The sequence below is a fragment of the Mus caroli genome, unplaced genomic scaffold (genome assembly GCF_978045245.1).
Source record: "Mus caroli unplaced genomic scaffold, Mus_caroli_1 scaffold_4, whole genome shotgun sequence".
NCBI lineage: Eukaryota > Metazoa > Chordata > Mammalia > Rodentia > Muridae > Mus > Mus caroli.
Genome location: NW_028227259.1, coordinates 39,434,896 through 39,450,168, shown reverse-complemented (window position 1 = coordinate 39,450,168; position 15,273 = coordinate 39,434,896). Strand labels below are relative to the sequence as shown.

General features: G+C 51.4%; 1 protein-coding gene across 3 annotated transcripts in view; it reads right to left on the bottom strand.

The window, feature by feature from the left end:
• Nucleotides 1-9,074: 9,074 nt before the first annotated feature.
• Ppp2r2c (protein phosphatase 2 regulatory subunit Bgamma) overlaps nt 9,075-15,273 on the bottom strand; it is an 89,154-nt gene continuing 82,955 nt past the window's right edge. For all 3 annotated transcript variants that reach the window (XM_021162830.3, XM_029477624.2, XM_029477623.2), the window contains exons 8-9: nt 15,112-15,203; nt 9,075-11,811 (exon numbers count right to left, since the gene is read on the bottom strand). In XM_021162830.3, coding sequence (XP_021018489.1) covers nt 11,520-11,811; nt 15,112-15,203 — 384 coding nt within the window. In that variant the 3' untranslated portion in view covers nt 9,075-11,519. The remainder of the gene's footprint in view (nt 11,812-15,111; nt 15,204-15,273) is intronic.

Here is a 15,273-nt window from a genome sequence, read left to right as displayed (position 1 = left end):
GATATTCAGGGGCCATAAGTACATTCGTTTGCTCTTGGGAGACTTCTCCAGCAGTGGGTGTGGGCAGCTGTCCAGTATCACCCCTCTCCCCATCCTCCACCACAAGGCCACACCACATAGTCATCATGCCACTGATTGTGCGGGACCTTTGGAGCAAATCACAAATGACCTTCTACCCATCCTTGCCTTGATTGGGGGGGGGGATGTATCCATGACAACGCCATCTACAGAAGACACTAGGTTCAGAGAGCAGGATGGGACTGATATAGGCCTGTCCCCAGGTCACCACACTGCTGCCGTCACCTCATGACATCTCCCCTGGGAGTGAAGCAGACTCAGGGAGAACCCCAAGCAGTCATGGATTCTGGGTGCCACTTCTCATTCTACTTTGAACCCCTCTGTGCCCAAAAGCCCTGTGAGGGCAGCTAACCCCAACTTTCATGTCTCTATCTGGGACAACATTTCTCAGAGCTTCCACGCAATGAGCCATGTGCAGAAATTCCAGAGTGCCTGGAGTGTAGTAGAAGCATTGCTCTCCAGTCTGGAAGCAGCCTTTCCAGCCGATGGGCAGCTGCTGAGCCTCATGCCTGCTCCCTCCCAGTGCTGTAATCTTGAGTAAGCCCCTCAGCATCAGCCTCATCAGCTGTTCTGAGAGAGAGAAGAGTTGATTGTCTGGGAAGGTAGTCACAAGACATTGATAAGCCTTCCATAAACTTGGGTCTTCTTTCAAACATTCCTGAACAGTGGAACCTTGGGCCACAGGCACTGTGACGTCCTTGCCGGTTTCGTAAGTACTTCAAACAGAAAACAGCAATGTTTAGATTAGAGCTGAGCTAAATGACTGGATCCAAACAGGGCCTGGCGTCTCCTGGCTGACTGTACAGCACTCTAACACGCAAGCTGCCCTCCTTCCTCCTAGCCATCTGACCAAAACCATTTGGCCGGTATCTGTGACTTACTGTTTGAAATATTCCTTATAAATATTAGCTAGGAGCCTGGATGCATTCCATGCAACCAGTAGAGACACCTAAGTCTAGGTGGCAGGGTTCCTGGTCCCTAGATCTTGCCCTTTCCACTCTAAAACTTCTCTGGAGGCAGCCTGCCATCCTTGGAAGTGGGTGTACATCAGGGAGAGGCCTTCCCCCTAAGGGTCCTGACCCCCAAGGGCAGCCTAAGGGCCCTCCAGTCAATGCAGAGTCTCTGTCCTAGGTCCCCCTCCTCCCAGGCAGATCTGGGTTGGGGGTGTAGCATCCTTACACAGACCTGAGACCTGCACAGCCCTGGTCCAACTGCCCTGCCTGCAGACCAGATACCACACCCACAGGCTGGATCCATTGTTGAGCTGTGGCTGTCATCAGAATGCTCACTCTTGGTCTAGAAGCTCTGTCCCAAGGGTCAGCTATTATCTGAGTTGTTGAGGCAGAACCTGAGTCCTGCAAGCCCTCACTATTCAGACCTGCCCTCCTCCTGCCCTCACTATATAGACCTGCCCTTCCCCTACCCCCACAATAGGCCAACTAAACATATGAAGAACAGTGAAAAGCAGAGAAAGGAGATTATTTTATGGGGCCATATCGGAAAGAGAAACAAGATTTCAAGTAACATTCTTCTCTAAGTCCTGCTAGGACAGAGATTCTCAACCTGTGGGGCACAACCTCTTTGGGGGTTGAATGGCCCTTTCATGGGGGTTGCTTGCCAAAGACCATCAGAAAACACAGGTATTTACATTCCAATTCATGACAGTAGTAGAATTACAGTTATGCAGTAGCAATGAAAATGATTTTATGGTTGGGGTCACCACATCATGAGGAACTGTATGAAAGGGTCCCAGCATTAGGAAGGCTGAGAACCCCTGCTCTGCGGTACTTGGGATTTAAATAGAGAGTCAGCTATGCACAAGGCCTGCCAAGGTGTGGTCCCACTCACTGACCCAACTCCAATCCCTCTCACAAGGTGATTGCCAAGTTGTCAGAATTTGGAAAAGTCTTTCTAGAAAGAAGCTCTCTCTCTCTCTCTCTCTCTCTCTCTGGCTGGCATCATGGCCGCTGCCTTTCCCTTCTTCCAGCTCAACTAGGGAGAAATCCCCGTCTCTCAGGGTCTACTGTTTTCCTTCGTCACAGGGAAGGACACACGTCTCCCTGTAATATCATCATTCCTTCCAGGACAGTTACAAACAAACATCACAGCTCACCCTGTCCTTTAGCACTTGGTGTCAAAACATGGGAATGGAATCTGGCTTTCCCCAAAGTCCTGTGCGAGGTCTGGGACCCAGCTTAAAACCTAAGTAAGGCTTTTGGGGTCCTGGGGTGCAGCACCCCCAGTAACATTGTTTTGTCAGTGGAAGGAGCAGTGACTGGGCATTGCTGAGGCCCCCTCTTCCACAGTGATGAGGGCCTGGCTTTAAGCTGGCCTTTTGGCTGCCCAAGAATAATCACATAACCCAGCTGCCCCTGTGTTGAAGTGAAAGCCCAGCTCTCGCCTCAAAAGGAATAGGACTTTATTATGAGTGCGATATGAGTGATGTAGCTGGAGCCATGACTATTTCAGGGTGTTCTAAAAGACCTGTTCCACCATGAAACTGGTCGCATGAGATTGTGTTACTTACAGAATATAGTCAGACGCTGAGACATTGGAGGACTGGGAAATCTCTGAAAACAGCCGTCAGATGCAATCTGATGGCATTCTTAGCTTTTTGGTTGACGAGGGCGAGGAGTCTGCTATGAATGTGTTCAAAAAGATTAATCTGATAGTCACAAGGATGTTAGGTAGGGCAGAGGGTTGGGCAATGAATAGCCAGGAAGATTCTTTTTTTTTGTTGTTTTGTTTTTTTGTTTTGTTTTGTTTTTTCGAGACAGGGTTTCCCTGGCTGTCCTGGGACTCACTTTGTAGACCAGGCTGGCCTTGAACTCAGAAATCCGCCTGCCTCTGCCTCCCAAGTGCTGGGATTAAAGGTGTGCGCCACCACTGCCCGGCCAGGAAGATTCTTAAGACATCCCATGATAATTAGTCTTAGGTCTGCAACACTAACTCTCCACAGTCATGGAGTTCTAATCAGTCAACCAACCTAGCAGAAGTTTCAACTCAGTTGTGTCCCCACGGCTCCTACCTTAGGGAACTTTATGCCTGCAGCTCCCCGTGGCCAGGGAACTAATAGAAATGGATAGAGTCAGTCTCCAGATCTTTCCACTGAAGAACAGAGGATCTGAAGCCCTTGTGCTGTACATCATCATGGGCCAGCTATTGGGTCAGAGACAAACCTTGGTGGCAAAGAACAGAGAAAGAGCCCAACGGTTGCCAGACAAAGGTCTGTCCCAGCTCAGACCCCCATGCCAGAGATTCTGTCATTATTCAGAGTCTCCACGCCTCGGGGCTGATGTGTTATCTCACAACCAACAGCCCTCATCTTCCAGTCCTGGGGAGGTGCCTCACACCAGGCCAGAGCCCAGCAGAGAGGTAGTGACCACTAGCAACAAATACCCATGGCCCTGCTGGGCAGCCCTGAGGATCCAGACCTGGCCCTACCCCTCACTGCAGTGCCAGGGATCCTAAGATGATCTGGGTGCCTTAGCCCACTTTCAGTTGGCACTGGTTCCATCCAGCTGGTCCCTATACCCTCTTCCTGAGTTCCCACCACTCTCTGCAGCTGCTGCCGTTCTTGGTATGGCCTAAGAGTCTCAGCATGCACTGCAGAGTGTCTCACTTTTGTCTGAGACAGCCAGGACCCAGTCACACTATGCAGTGAGACCGCAGGTGTTAGGGACAAGGGGGTGGGGTGACCAGCAGCCCCTCAAGGTGAGACCTGTGTCCTTCAGGTGTGCAGACAGGAGCAACAAATACTGGAACTCAGAGGATTAAGGTGACATCCCTCAGGTCCTCAGCCAGTGTAAAAGCTGAGTTCAGAACCCAAGTTCCTGCGCCTTATTGCACTCAGCAGGCCCTGAGGACACATGTCAGATGAACAGCTAAGTGATACAGACAGACACAGACTGCCCTTTGTTCCTTTGTCCCTTCACAGTGTTCCAGGGAATACCGTGAATATTCACTGCTCTTAAAACCCTGCCTATTCCCCATGTTTGGACTTTGGGTATACGGATTTGATAGTCGAGCCTCCCACTGTCCACTTTTACACCCTGCCCCCGCCCCGAGACTCTCAGCATTTTCTCTGTGACTCACTGTGTCAGCTGGATGTGTGACTGACTAATTCTAACAGTGACAGGTAAAGATAGCTGGGCTTTGTCTGTTCCAAGGACCTCACTGAAACAGTCGCTCCCCACTCCAGCGATTATTTCCAGCTCTGAAAGCTTTGGTTGCTAGGTAACAGTGCTGGAGGCCTAAAAGCTTTGTTTCATCTGTGCATCAAGTGGTTGGACTTGAGTGGTGATACTTAGAAAGGTAGACTGGGTGAAAAGGAATCAAACTAGGAAAAGACTTGAGTGAGCAAGTTCATATATAGTATATACTATATGTTATGTATAATGCATTATGTAAGTGTTTTTGCCTTGGTGTCTGTATATGCACTGCATGTGAGCTTGGTGTCTAGAGAGGCCAGAAGAGAGCTCTGGTTCCCCTGGACCCACAGTTATAGATGTTTGTGAGCCATTATATGGATGCTGGGAACTGAACCTGGATCCCCTGCATGAACAACTAGTACTCCTAACTGCTAAGCCATCTTTCCTCCCCTTTCTTCCTATTTAATCATCAGCATGACTTGCTGAATGAGACACTATAGCCCAAGGGTTTTCTCCCAGGTCCCTGGGCTGAGTCTCATCCTGGGATACTAAATATCTAGGGGCTGAGTCTTTATGGCTCCTGACAGAGTCAAATGTGTCCTGTGGCTGGTGTCATATGTTACCACCCTTACAGAAATATAGTCTTGAGAGACACTTAGCGCCTCCTCCCTCTGGCTATCAGATTGTTGAAAGAATGGTTTCCAAATGATGGAAACTGCCCAGGAGTCTCATACTGGGAGAATGGAAAGGCTGAAGCCTGGTGCCGGGCAGAGGGGGAGCTTGTCTGCCAGGAGGGAATCTCACACAGTTCTGACATTTGTCAGACCACCATGCAAGACACTGAGAGATGGTGGTGGCGCCATGGTGGACAGGATCACACCTTGATCAGGTCTGTTTAACTGTGCACAGCTCTGTCCCTCTGCTTAAATCTAAACCTGAGGTCAGAACCCTGAAGATGGACTTGGGGGATGTAACCAGACCTCTTTGTTCTTCTTTCTAGAGTTGTCACAGTGAATAAACCCTCTTTCTCTTCTTTTCACTATCCTTATATGTATAACCGCACCATTAAGGGCGGGTGGCTTCCTTACTGTCTCTTCTTGCTGAGGTCCTGCGGTGGCCTTCATGACAGTCCATGGTCTCTCCACACCTGCAGGAATTGCTCCAGTGCATCAGGCTGGGCTCTGAGCAGCAGAATGTGGTCAGGAGAGCCGACCCTTTATAAAGGATGGTGGCTCTGAGCTAAGTTGCTCCCAGGATGGTGGCTCTGGATGAATCTGTGGAGAGACCTGTGTACCAATGGATTGGGATCTCAAGCCTCACGCCTAAGCAAACTGTGAACAGCCTAAATACAGGTAACCCCCTGTAAATGCTGCATGACTGTGAGTCCCTCTGAGACCCCTGCTCAGTGTCCATCTACTCAGAAACTGGGAGGGGATGGCTGGCATAGCTTGATGCTGCTTACTGGCCATAGTTTGTTATGCAGCACCAAAGGAAAGACTCCTCAGCCCTCTCCCAGACAGCAGCCACAGCCCTGGGAGTTCTTTTTCTCACTCCTTAAAGTGCCCCCCACCCACCCACCCTGCAAAGGTTGGAGAGATGGCTCAGCCATAAGTGCACTGACTCACACTGGGATATAGCTTCAGTTCTTGGGAGCTCTGACTGCCCTCTTCTGGCCTCCATGGGTACTGCATACAACAGTGTACAGCTATACAGGCCAGCAAACCACCCATGCACCTAAAAAATCTAAAGAAGAAAGAAGACGAAGCCTGGGAGCCTACATGCTCTGATCCCATAGCTGTCAATACACTGAAGACATGCTCTTTGTTCTGAATAAAATTTGTTTTTCTACATGTTTCCATCACTCCAAGCTGTTTGTTTAATGAAGTTTGAAGAAGCAATATTCCTGTCTGCCAGGACTCCGCAATTTCCAGACATCCTGAGACTAAGCCATGGTATAGAGATGTGGAAGCCGTTGCCTGTGTGGTCCTCACACAGCCTAACCCTGGTCTTACACCCTCTTGGTGGGGACAGAGGAGAGGTCTGGGCTTTATCTGTTGGGGACAGATGTGACTGACCTTCCCTGTCTAGGTGCTCTATTAAGCTTAGACCTGGTTTTAGCAATAGTGATTTTCATCAGAGTGGTCGCAGCTAGAGTGCCCCAATCTTTAGCAGTGTACTGATGAGGGAAACCGGCAGATGCCTAGAGAAATGGGAACCCTCCCTTTGATTTGTGCTGTCTGGGCATCATCCTGTGTCTGGCACATATCAGAGCATGAAGAACAAGGTTCTAGGGACAGGAGGAGCGCTTCTCCTATGCCCATAGCAGCTCTTAAACATGTACCTGCAAAGGTGTCAGAGAGCCAGGTTCCAGTCTAGCCTCTGCCTTTATGGTGCAGCCATGGGCGGTCCCTAGACCTCTCTGATCCTTAAGTCCTTCACCTTTGCAATGTGAGGACTAACAGTGAGTTCACTCTAAGAAGAAAAAAGGATCATCGAGTAGCCGGGCCCTTAGGGCCTCCATCAGTGGGCACTACTACATAGCTCTAGGCAGGGCAAAAGTTTAGATGGTAGCTCAAAATGTTCACCAGCACAACACCTGCAGGCCCCACACTGTTGGGGCAGCTGCACAGGATGGGCATTCTGATCAGGGGCTCTGGAGGCTGCCCCTGGCACTTGTAATGCAGTGAGTAGCCTCTGGCATCTATAGGATGGCATTGTGATTGAGATGAGCACACAGCTCTTAGTACTTCATGTGGCCCACAGTCATCCACATTTATAGTGGAAACTTAAGGGTTCTTTGGAAAGTTTGTTGTGTTGGATGGTGTTTTGCTGAGGCAAACAGGTGAAGGAATGCTTCATTGAAGTGGACAGAGGTGAAAGACTGATGCAGACTCAGTGAAGACGTGAGACCAAGGGGCATTTAGCTATGCAAGCAAGCCAAGCTCGGCCTCCTTCACTGTCCCTTGTGTCCTATTTACACTCCCTCCAAACATCACGAGTCCTTCACAGGTCTCGTCTGAGCACACGTCTTGCCTCAGTACATGCATCTGTCTCAGCTGACATCACTCTGCCAATCAGCCTGAGTCTCTGGAAGCGACAAGAAACTGCAGCACACCTGACATTTTTTTTGTGTGTGCGCGTTTCTCTCCATGGAATCCCCACAAATGGAGCTCATCTCCACAATGTAAGGCAGATCGACATATGCGTCTTGTTAGCAAAGAATCCTTCATCACGTGTCCTTTCACATGCTTGCTTTAGCAGAAAGGTTCCTTCACAAGTCTGCCTGAGCCTTTCAATTGTATCTGCGCCGATGGATCATTCCTTCACGTGTTTGCCTTAGCCAAACACCATCCGACACAACCAACTTTCCAACGAACCCTTAAGTTTCCACTTCACATATTCACAGTGTGTTTTGTGTGTACACGGGTGTGTCTGTGCACGTGGAGGATCTTGGATACTGCAGAGCTGTCACCTTGTTTTTTGAGACGGGGCCTTCTCATTGGCCTGGGGTTTGGCCTGTGAGGCCGAGGGATCGTGTCTCCTCCCTGATGCTAGGTTAACAAGCATGTACCACCATGATCGGGTTCTACGTCTTCATGCTTACACAGCTAGTATTACTGACAGATCCATCTCCCCAGACCTAGAGGAGTCTCTGTCCTTACAAATAACACCGAGTGACAGGGCTGGCAGGTGCAGGGATTACCCAGAGCCCGCAGGACTATGGAGAGATTAACACCCCAGTTTGATTTCAAAGGGCAGATGGCAGCTGAGGGGCTCTGGAAGTCTGAGTCTGAGCACTGTTACCTGAAGCTCATCCCCGAAGCAGTGGGGGCTCCTGGGTACAATGTTGTCCAGGGTGCAGTGTTGTGGCAGGTCTGGCCAGATGCCCCTCTGCTGTCCAAGTTCTGGCCCTGGGATCCACTCCTCCCACCTCTGGACACCAAGCCCCTCTTGGTGCCAAACTCTTTCCCTTCAGGAAGGTCTGGGTGTGGTCGGGGTGGATCCAGTCCCCACTCTTGCTGCCTACTCTGTGCCATGCAACTCGGGCAAGCCCTGGGGCCTCCCTGAGCATCCTGTCTATGAAGGAAGGTTCGAATGGCCTTAGATGTCCTGAGGGAAGGTACCAGTGCACTGGCCTGGGACCCAGTGTTTGTGAAGAGCACATACTCAGCTCTGCAGATTCAGGAGACCTTAAGCCCATCGTGGCCCTTGGTGGGAAAGGTCAAGGTTGGTCCTTTGAAGACCCCAGCAGTGGCATAGCTTAATAATGCTTGCTGGGCAAATGTGAGCAGCCAAGTTAGATTCCTGGAATCCATAGAAAAAAAAAAGCCAGCCATGGTGGTACATGCTTAACATCTTGGGATCAGAGAGGAGACAAGAGCATCCTTAGGGCTCACTCGCTAGCTGCCAGAGTTGGCAAGCCCCAGGCCAATGAGACTAGAGGCCTTCTAGTGTGGCCATGGCTCATCCTCCATCTCTACAGCCAACCATGGCTGTTCCATCTCCCTGCCATGCCTCTCTGAAAGTTTTCCTGATGTCACATTCCTAATACAGTCAAGAAAGCCCCCTTTTATAGGGGGCTCAGGAGACCTGATGGGACCCCCCGGGACAGTCCCTTTACCTCAAAGACCATGGCAACAGCCACTAACTCCCAGCAATGGAGCTCCAGCTGGGGACCCCTCCTCCAGGCACATGCCAAGCTTGGTGTCCCCACTGACTGACTCTATTTCCTCCTTCATCTGGGTTAGGGTTGGAGCTGCTCCCTGCCCTGCCCACCCCACTGGCTCCCCGAGGCTGCTCCCCACCCTGGTCAATTCACTAATCAGCAGCCTTGCGAGCCTCGTCTTAGATGTAACATTTGTTATTTTATTGGAAAAAGCTGGTATTAACATATTTATAATTTTATTCAACAGTTGGATAATTTGTGAGACACCGAAGAAAAAAAGAATGCACCTATGAGCCACAGAACCCCCAAGTGACTGGGCCTGACTATGTTACCAGCACGTAGATACCCAACACCCTCCAAGGGAGTCACCCTCGGAGAAGAATCAAAGCAGAAGAAAACAAACTCAAAACCCCAACAATGTCGCAATGATTATGGGAAATGCCACGTACTCAAGACCAGAGAACTTAAGCAGAGTAAAGTGGCAAAGTCTGTGGCTTGCAAGGCTCTGGTCCTTCTGCCATTTTTTCACACCGCCCCTCCCCCCTCCGCACTTTTTCCTCGATCAATACACACATTATTATTAGCAGTCCGCTCTGAACCTGGGTGATTTCTTCGGGTCCCAAAGACTATTTTTTTTTCTTCTGAGATCTTTTTCTGTCTCTCTTTTCCCTTTCTACTTTGATACCCGACATTTCAAACTGAAGTCTGGAAACTAGGGCCATGTGCAAGACCCCTCCTTTTGAAGACCCTGTAAGATTTGACTTTGAAGACATTATGCGTGAAACCTATGACCTCATAGCAGCCTCCAGCCTCCAAGGCGAATCTTCTCTAACGCCAAACCGCAAAGGCAGACGGGTGTGCCAGAGATCCAGGCCAGTGTGTAAGGCCCTCTCACCAGGATTTTGGCTTCAATGGGATTTATATACGACTGGCCACATTCTTCAACTTCTTTACAAGAGGGGAAAGTTGCCGATCTTTTAATTGCTAGCTTGAATCAGGGTCAATATGTACATGTAATACTGTCCAGAGCGCCTGAATTTTACAGTGATAAACATTCTTCATTCACGTTGACTTAGGAAAAAAAAAAAGCCAAAAAATGTAATGGACCCAGTTTCTGTGTAAATACATGGCCAGAAGTGAGTGTGCATGCGGTTTGTGCTTTGACACACACAAGGATACCTTGATCCACTGAGAGAGAGAGAAAGAAAAAAAACTCCGTCGCATCTGTTTCCTGGGTGGCAGTCCATGTTGTAAAAACCAAAGCCCCTCTGCTCTCTGCTTCCAGGGTCAAAACGCCAAGCCCTGCAGTTCTGGGATTTCAGGAATGAGGATGGAGCGGGGATCACTATGAAATGAATGGCCACTCACCTGTGGCCCTGAGGAGGTCTGAGAAAACATCCTCTGGGGCTGCCTGGCTGCATGCAACCTCCTTGGGGAGCAGCTGGAAGGGTGAGGAGAAAGCTGCAGGTACAGTGTCGGTGACGTGCATCTTGAGAGGCAAGCAAGGATGCCACTCTTCTCCATCTTCTCTCTCTTGTGACATCTTGTCACCAGCTCACCTGCACTGAATGCCCGGCATGGAGATGTTTCCCTTCTAAAACCTTCCCTTGGAATGCTGCTTGAAAACCAGTCACCCGTGTGTGGCGGGTTGGAAATGGGACACCAGCTCAGCCCTCGGGGTGTGACTCCCTAGGCACCCCACTTCTCTGCTCAGAGCCTTGGTTCCCTCCTGTGTACAGAGGAGACGGTTACTAACCCCAGCTCCAGCAGAGCCTGGATCTCAGCTGGGAGTTATGGAAATGAGCGGACACCTGTCTCATGGGCATGAGGATTCTACAGTCAGGGACAGGACTGGCTGTCGGCCACGGGGAAGATGACTGGCTAGCATGGAAGGGTGACAGCAAAGCCATCACAAAGTGGGCTGCGGGGATCCAGCCACAGCCACCATGGGCTGAGCACCATGTCCAGCGTGCAGTGGGCTCACAAACGGACGGCAGTGAGGTGAGGGCCACAGCCACACAGGGTCCCCAGTCCTGCTTCTCAGGACTTGCCTTAGCCTGGAAAAACCCACCTGAGGGACCCAGCCCTGCCTCACGATTAACCCTACGACTTTGGCTCTGCTTCTCAGAACCTGCCCAGGCCTGGCACCTAGAATATGGAAAGACCCAAACATTCCAAACACCCAAGTGACAAGCTGCCACAACCAGCACTCAGTGAGAATTCTCTGTCCAAAACCCAACGTGAAGCAGCAGCTCTGAGCCAGGGCACATGGCTGGCTGGCTCCCTTGAGGATCTGCAGATCCTGACTGCCCTATGAACTTTCTCTGGAGCCCCATCATGGACCAGCTTGACTTTCCCTGATAGGAACTGACCCACCCTGGACATGAATAAAGTCCTGATAATAATGAAAGGCCCAGCCGGAGACAGGAGGGCCGTAAACAAAGGAGCCCTGGACCGGGCACATCTGCTTTATCCGCCTGTAACTGGGGCTCCCTTCTTTCCTTTGTTTAAACTGGCAACTACCATCCAAGCCAACTCCAGCCTTGGGACTCATGTCCCCACAAATGGCCACCACGCTCATCCTGTCCTCTTACAGAGGTGGCCGGGAGGGCCACTGAGGCCAGCTAGTGCATGTCAGAGTTGACCTTATCCTGGAAGATGTACAGGTTGTTGGTGGCTGCAATGGCAATGATATTCTCGGCTGGGTGCCAGGCCGTGTGCAGGATCTTCTTGGTGAAGTCCAAGCTGTCCACACTGATGTCGTCACGCCGCCGCTTGCCACCCACACACACACGCCTTGGCTTGAGCACCGCTCTGGGTTTGCTGCTCTCCCTTGAGGCCTCCAGCGTCACATCCCGCTTGGTGTTACGGTCGAACATGCGGAAGAAGTTGTTGTAGGCCCCTGTCATGATGACACTGGAGAGAGAAGGAGAGGACTCAGTGTAGGAGCAGAGAGGGGACAAGGATACCCCAGAGCTATGGGGTGAGGCAAATGCCACAGCAGGCAAGGGGACCCTGGAGACAGACTTCTGCTCCATACTCTCTGCTCCTCTCCTAACCAGGGGCTTTGTCTAGTGAGGCATGGAGCAGGCTATTACCATGATACCTTCAGGAAGCAGGCCTGGGCCTAAAGGAGGCATCTGGGGTTGTTCTAAGGAAGGCTGAAAAAGCTATGGGGAGAGGAGGAGAAAGAGGCTGACTGCCAGAGAGGAGGGGATATTCACACCGTTTTAGTGGCTGAAGAAGAAGGTAAGCAAGCCTACACCAGTCTTGTAAGTGCAGAGCATAGAACACCACTGCCAAGAGAGACCCAACACTTGTGTGTATATTTATGTGTGTATATTTGTGTGTATGTTTGTGTACATGTGTGCGTGTGTATTATGTGTGTGTGTGTGTTTATCTGTCCAAGATATTGGCCCAAGGCCACATGAAGCCACTTTCCTGAGGGCTGACTCAGGCAAATCCAGCTGTTTGTAGATCTAATCAGGACTAGAAACAAAGCTGGATCCTCTTCCATCTAAGGCTGCTGGGGATGGGATGCAGGTATCACTGAGGGCTGCTGGGGATGGGATGCAGGTACCACTGAGGGCTGCTGGAGATGGGATGCAGGTACCACTGTGGGCTGCTGGGGATGGGATGCAGGTACCACTGAGGGCTGCTGGGGATGGGATGCAGGTACCACTGAGGGCTCCTGGGGATGGGATGCAGATACTACTGAGGGCTGCTGGGGATGGGATACAGGTACCACTGAGGGCTGCTGGGGATGGGATGCGGGTACCACTGAGAGCTGCTGGGGATGAGATGCAGGTACCACTGAGGGCTGCTGGGGATGGGATGCAGGTACCACTGAAGGCTGCTGGGGATGGGATGCAGGTACCACTGAGGGCTGCTGGGGATGGGATGCAGGTACCACTGTGGGCTGCTGGAGATGGGATGCAGGTACCACTGAGGGCTGCTGGGGATGGGATGCAGGTACCACTGAGGGCTCCTGGGGATGGGATGCAGATACTACTGAGGGCTGCTGGGGATGGGATACAGGTACCACTGAGGGCTGCTGGGGATGGGATGCGGGTACCACTGAGAGCTGCTGGGGATGAGATGCAGGTACCACTGAGGGCTGCTGGGCATGGGATGCAGGTACCACTGAAGGCTGCTGGGGATGAGATGCAGGTACCACTGAGGGCTGCTGGGGATGGGATGCAGGTACCACTGAGGGCTGCTGGGGATGGGATGCAGGTACCACTGAGGGCTGTTATATCAGAGAGTGACCCGCCCTCTGCCGTCCCATTTATTAAAGGTTGTAAAGGGATGGGAATTTCTCCGCTTAGCCTTGAGCTCCTGGGATGCAGGCATTGAGGTCCCTATCCATAGACAGACCAAGTTCAGGGGAATCCAGAGGCAGAAGGAAGGGTAAAGATTGTTCTTCACCGGCCAGAAACATGGACAACCATTGCTTGGACACTCTCCTGAGGTCCCTCCTGCCAGACATCTTTATCCACTGGTGATGGGGAAGAAGTACAGAGTCAGTGAGAATTTATCATATCATAAATTGCTGGGTTTAGGCACTGCCTGGTTACATGCGCCCCCTGGTGTCAAAATAAAAGTTCAGGCAGTGGGTGGCAACCTTGAGCCACCTACCCTTGGGGCTGGAGTCACCTTTTTACAGCAAATCTCTCTCCTGCAAGTCTACAGAGGCCTGCTCCCACTGTTCATTGGAGGATTCTTTTTTTTTTAAGATTTATTTATTTATTATATGTAAGTACACTGTAGTTGTCTTCAGATACACCAGAAGAGGGCATCAGATCTCATTACTACGTATGGTTGTGAGCCACCATGTGGTTGCTGAGATTTGAACTCGGGACCTTTGGAAGAGCAGTCAGTGCTCTTAACCACTGAGCCATCTCACCAGCCCCCTCACTGGAGGATTCTAAGTGGATATAGCTGCCTGTGGGAGAACCACAGGGGCCCTGACTAAAGCCTAGTTTGCCTGCCTTATCTCAGACCAGGGCTCTACCCTGCCTTCTTCTCATGACCGTCAGTGAACACTATGGACCACCACGCAGGTCCCTCTTCTCAGCATGGTTCTTGTTCAGGTGAACTCTTGAGATGAAGCAGCCACTACGTGGGAACAGGCCTGCTCAGGGTGGCTTCCGCTTAGTGGTCTTTTGCCTTCCATCTCCATCCCTACTGACAGCTTCAGCCTTGAGCACAGCCATTGTTTATGGCTGCCTAAGAAGTTCTGGAGTGTCCCAGCCACCTGGGCACAGGACAAAGCAGATGCCACCTGTGTGGATGCACACCTAACTGTAGACCTGGATGCACACCTGGATGGTGAGGAGTTTGGGCTGAGGGCCTCATGCCACCACTTCACACCCACTGATGGAGGGACAGGAACAGTGGGAAGGGAGGGGATGCTACAGAGGCTCTGGTACCAAAACATGCCTGGTGTTACGCTCTTCTGGTCACCTGGAGCCTCTCTCCTTCCTCTGGACAGCAGGATACATGGCCATTCAGCCATAGGAGGCCCTGAGAGGCCACCCACCAGCTTCTACACTGAAAAGTCACAGGTAACTAACTGAGCCTGAGGCCTGTGTGGGAGGACAGAGAAGCAATTTCCCACCTCCTAACAGAAAGTCTTCTGAGCTGTGAAGGGTGGGGCACACAGAAAGGCAGGCCCTTGGATCCAGAAGGGGAAATGAAGGATGCAATGGGTCCGTCTACATCCACTGTGCTGAGCCCAGGCTATAGCAATACCGGAGTCCACCATACTCTAGGGGCTGTGTCTCAGGCTGTGAGCCCCAGAGGACCAGCATGGGGCTGCCACAGTGACACTAGGAGAAGGTGTGGGTGGTCTAGTGCCTGTCTGTCTGGGCATGGGGATGCTGGGGTAAAGCCTTCATCCGAGGGCCCAGGGAGTGGGAGACACTTGGCTGCTCCTGACTTAAAATCTCACCGCATCCTGGGACAGGATTGGGGGGGGGTGTGCCAGAGTGAGTGTCAGCATCAGTCACGGGGGTGAAGAAAGGCTCACTTCCTAAACTTGGACTTGAGTCTAAGAGCTTGGCTGCAAGGGAGGGAGACCTCCCACATCTTTCTCATCTTGACCAGGCAAAGTGCAGTTTTATTATAGTGATGAACTGGGGGAAACTCCTTCCTGGGGTGAAGGGTGAGGGGCAAGGCAGGGTGTCTGAGGCTGCGTGCCTGCAGCTGGCTCACCTGTCACTCCCGTTCCAGGCACACTCAAACTTGTCGAAGATGCAGTCACTCTCATACAGGGAGCAGAGCTTACTCCGCAGGTAGTCGTGGACCTGGTGAAAAGAGGGACAAGCTGAGTGATGGACACCAATCACCCTGACACCTCCACTGGACGAATGATAA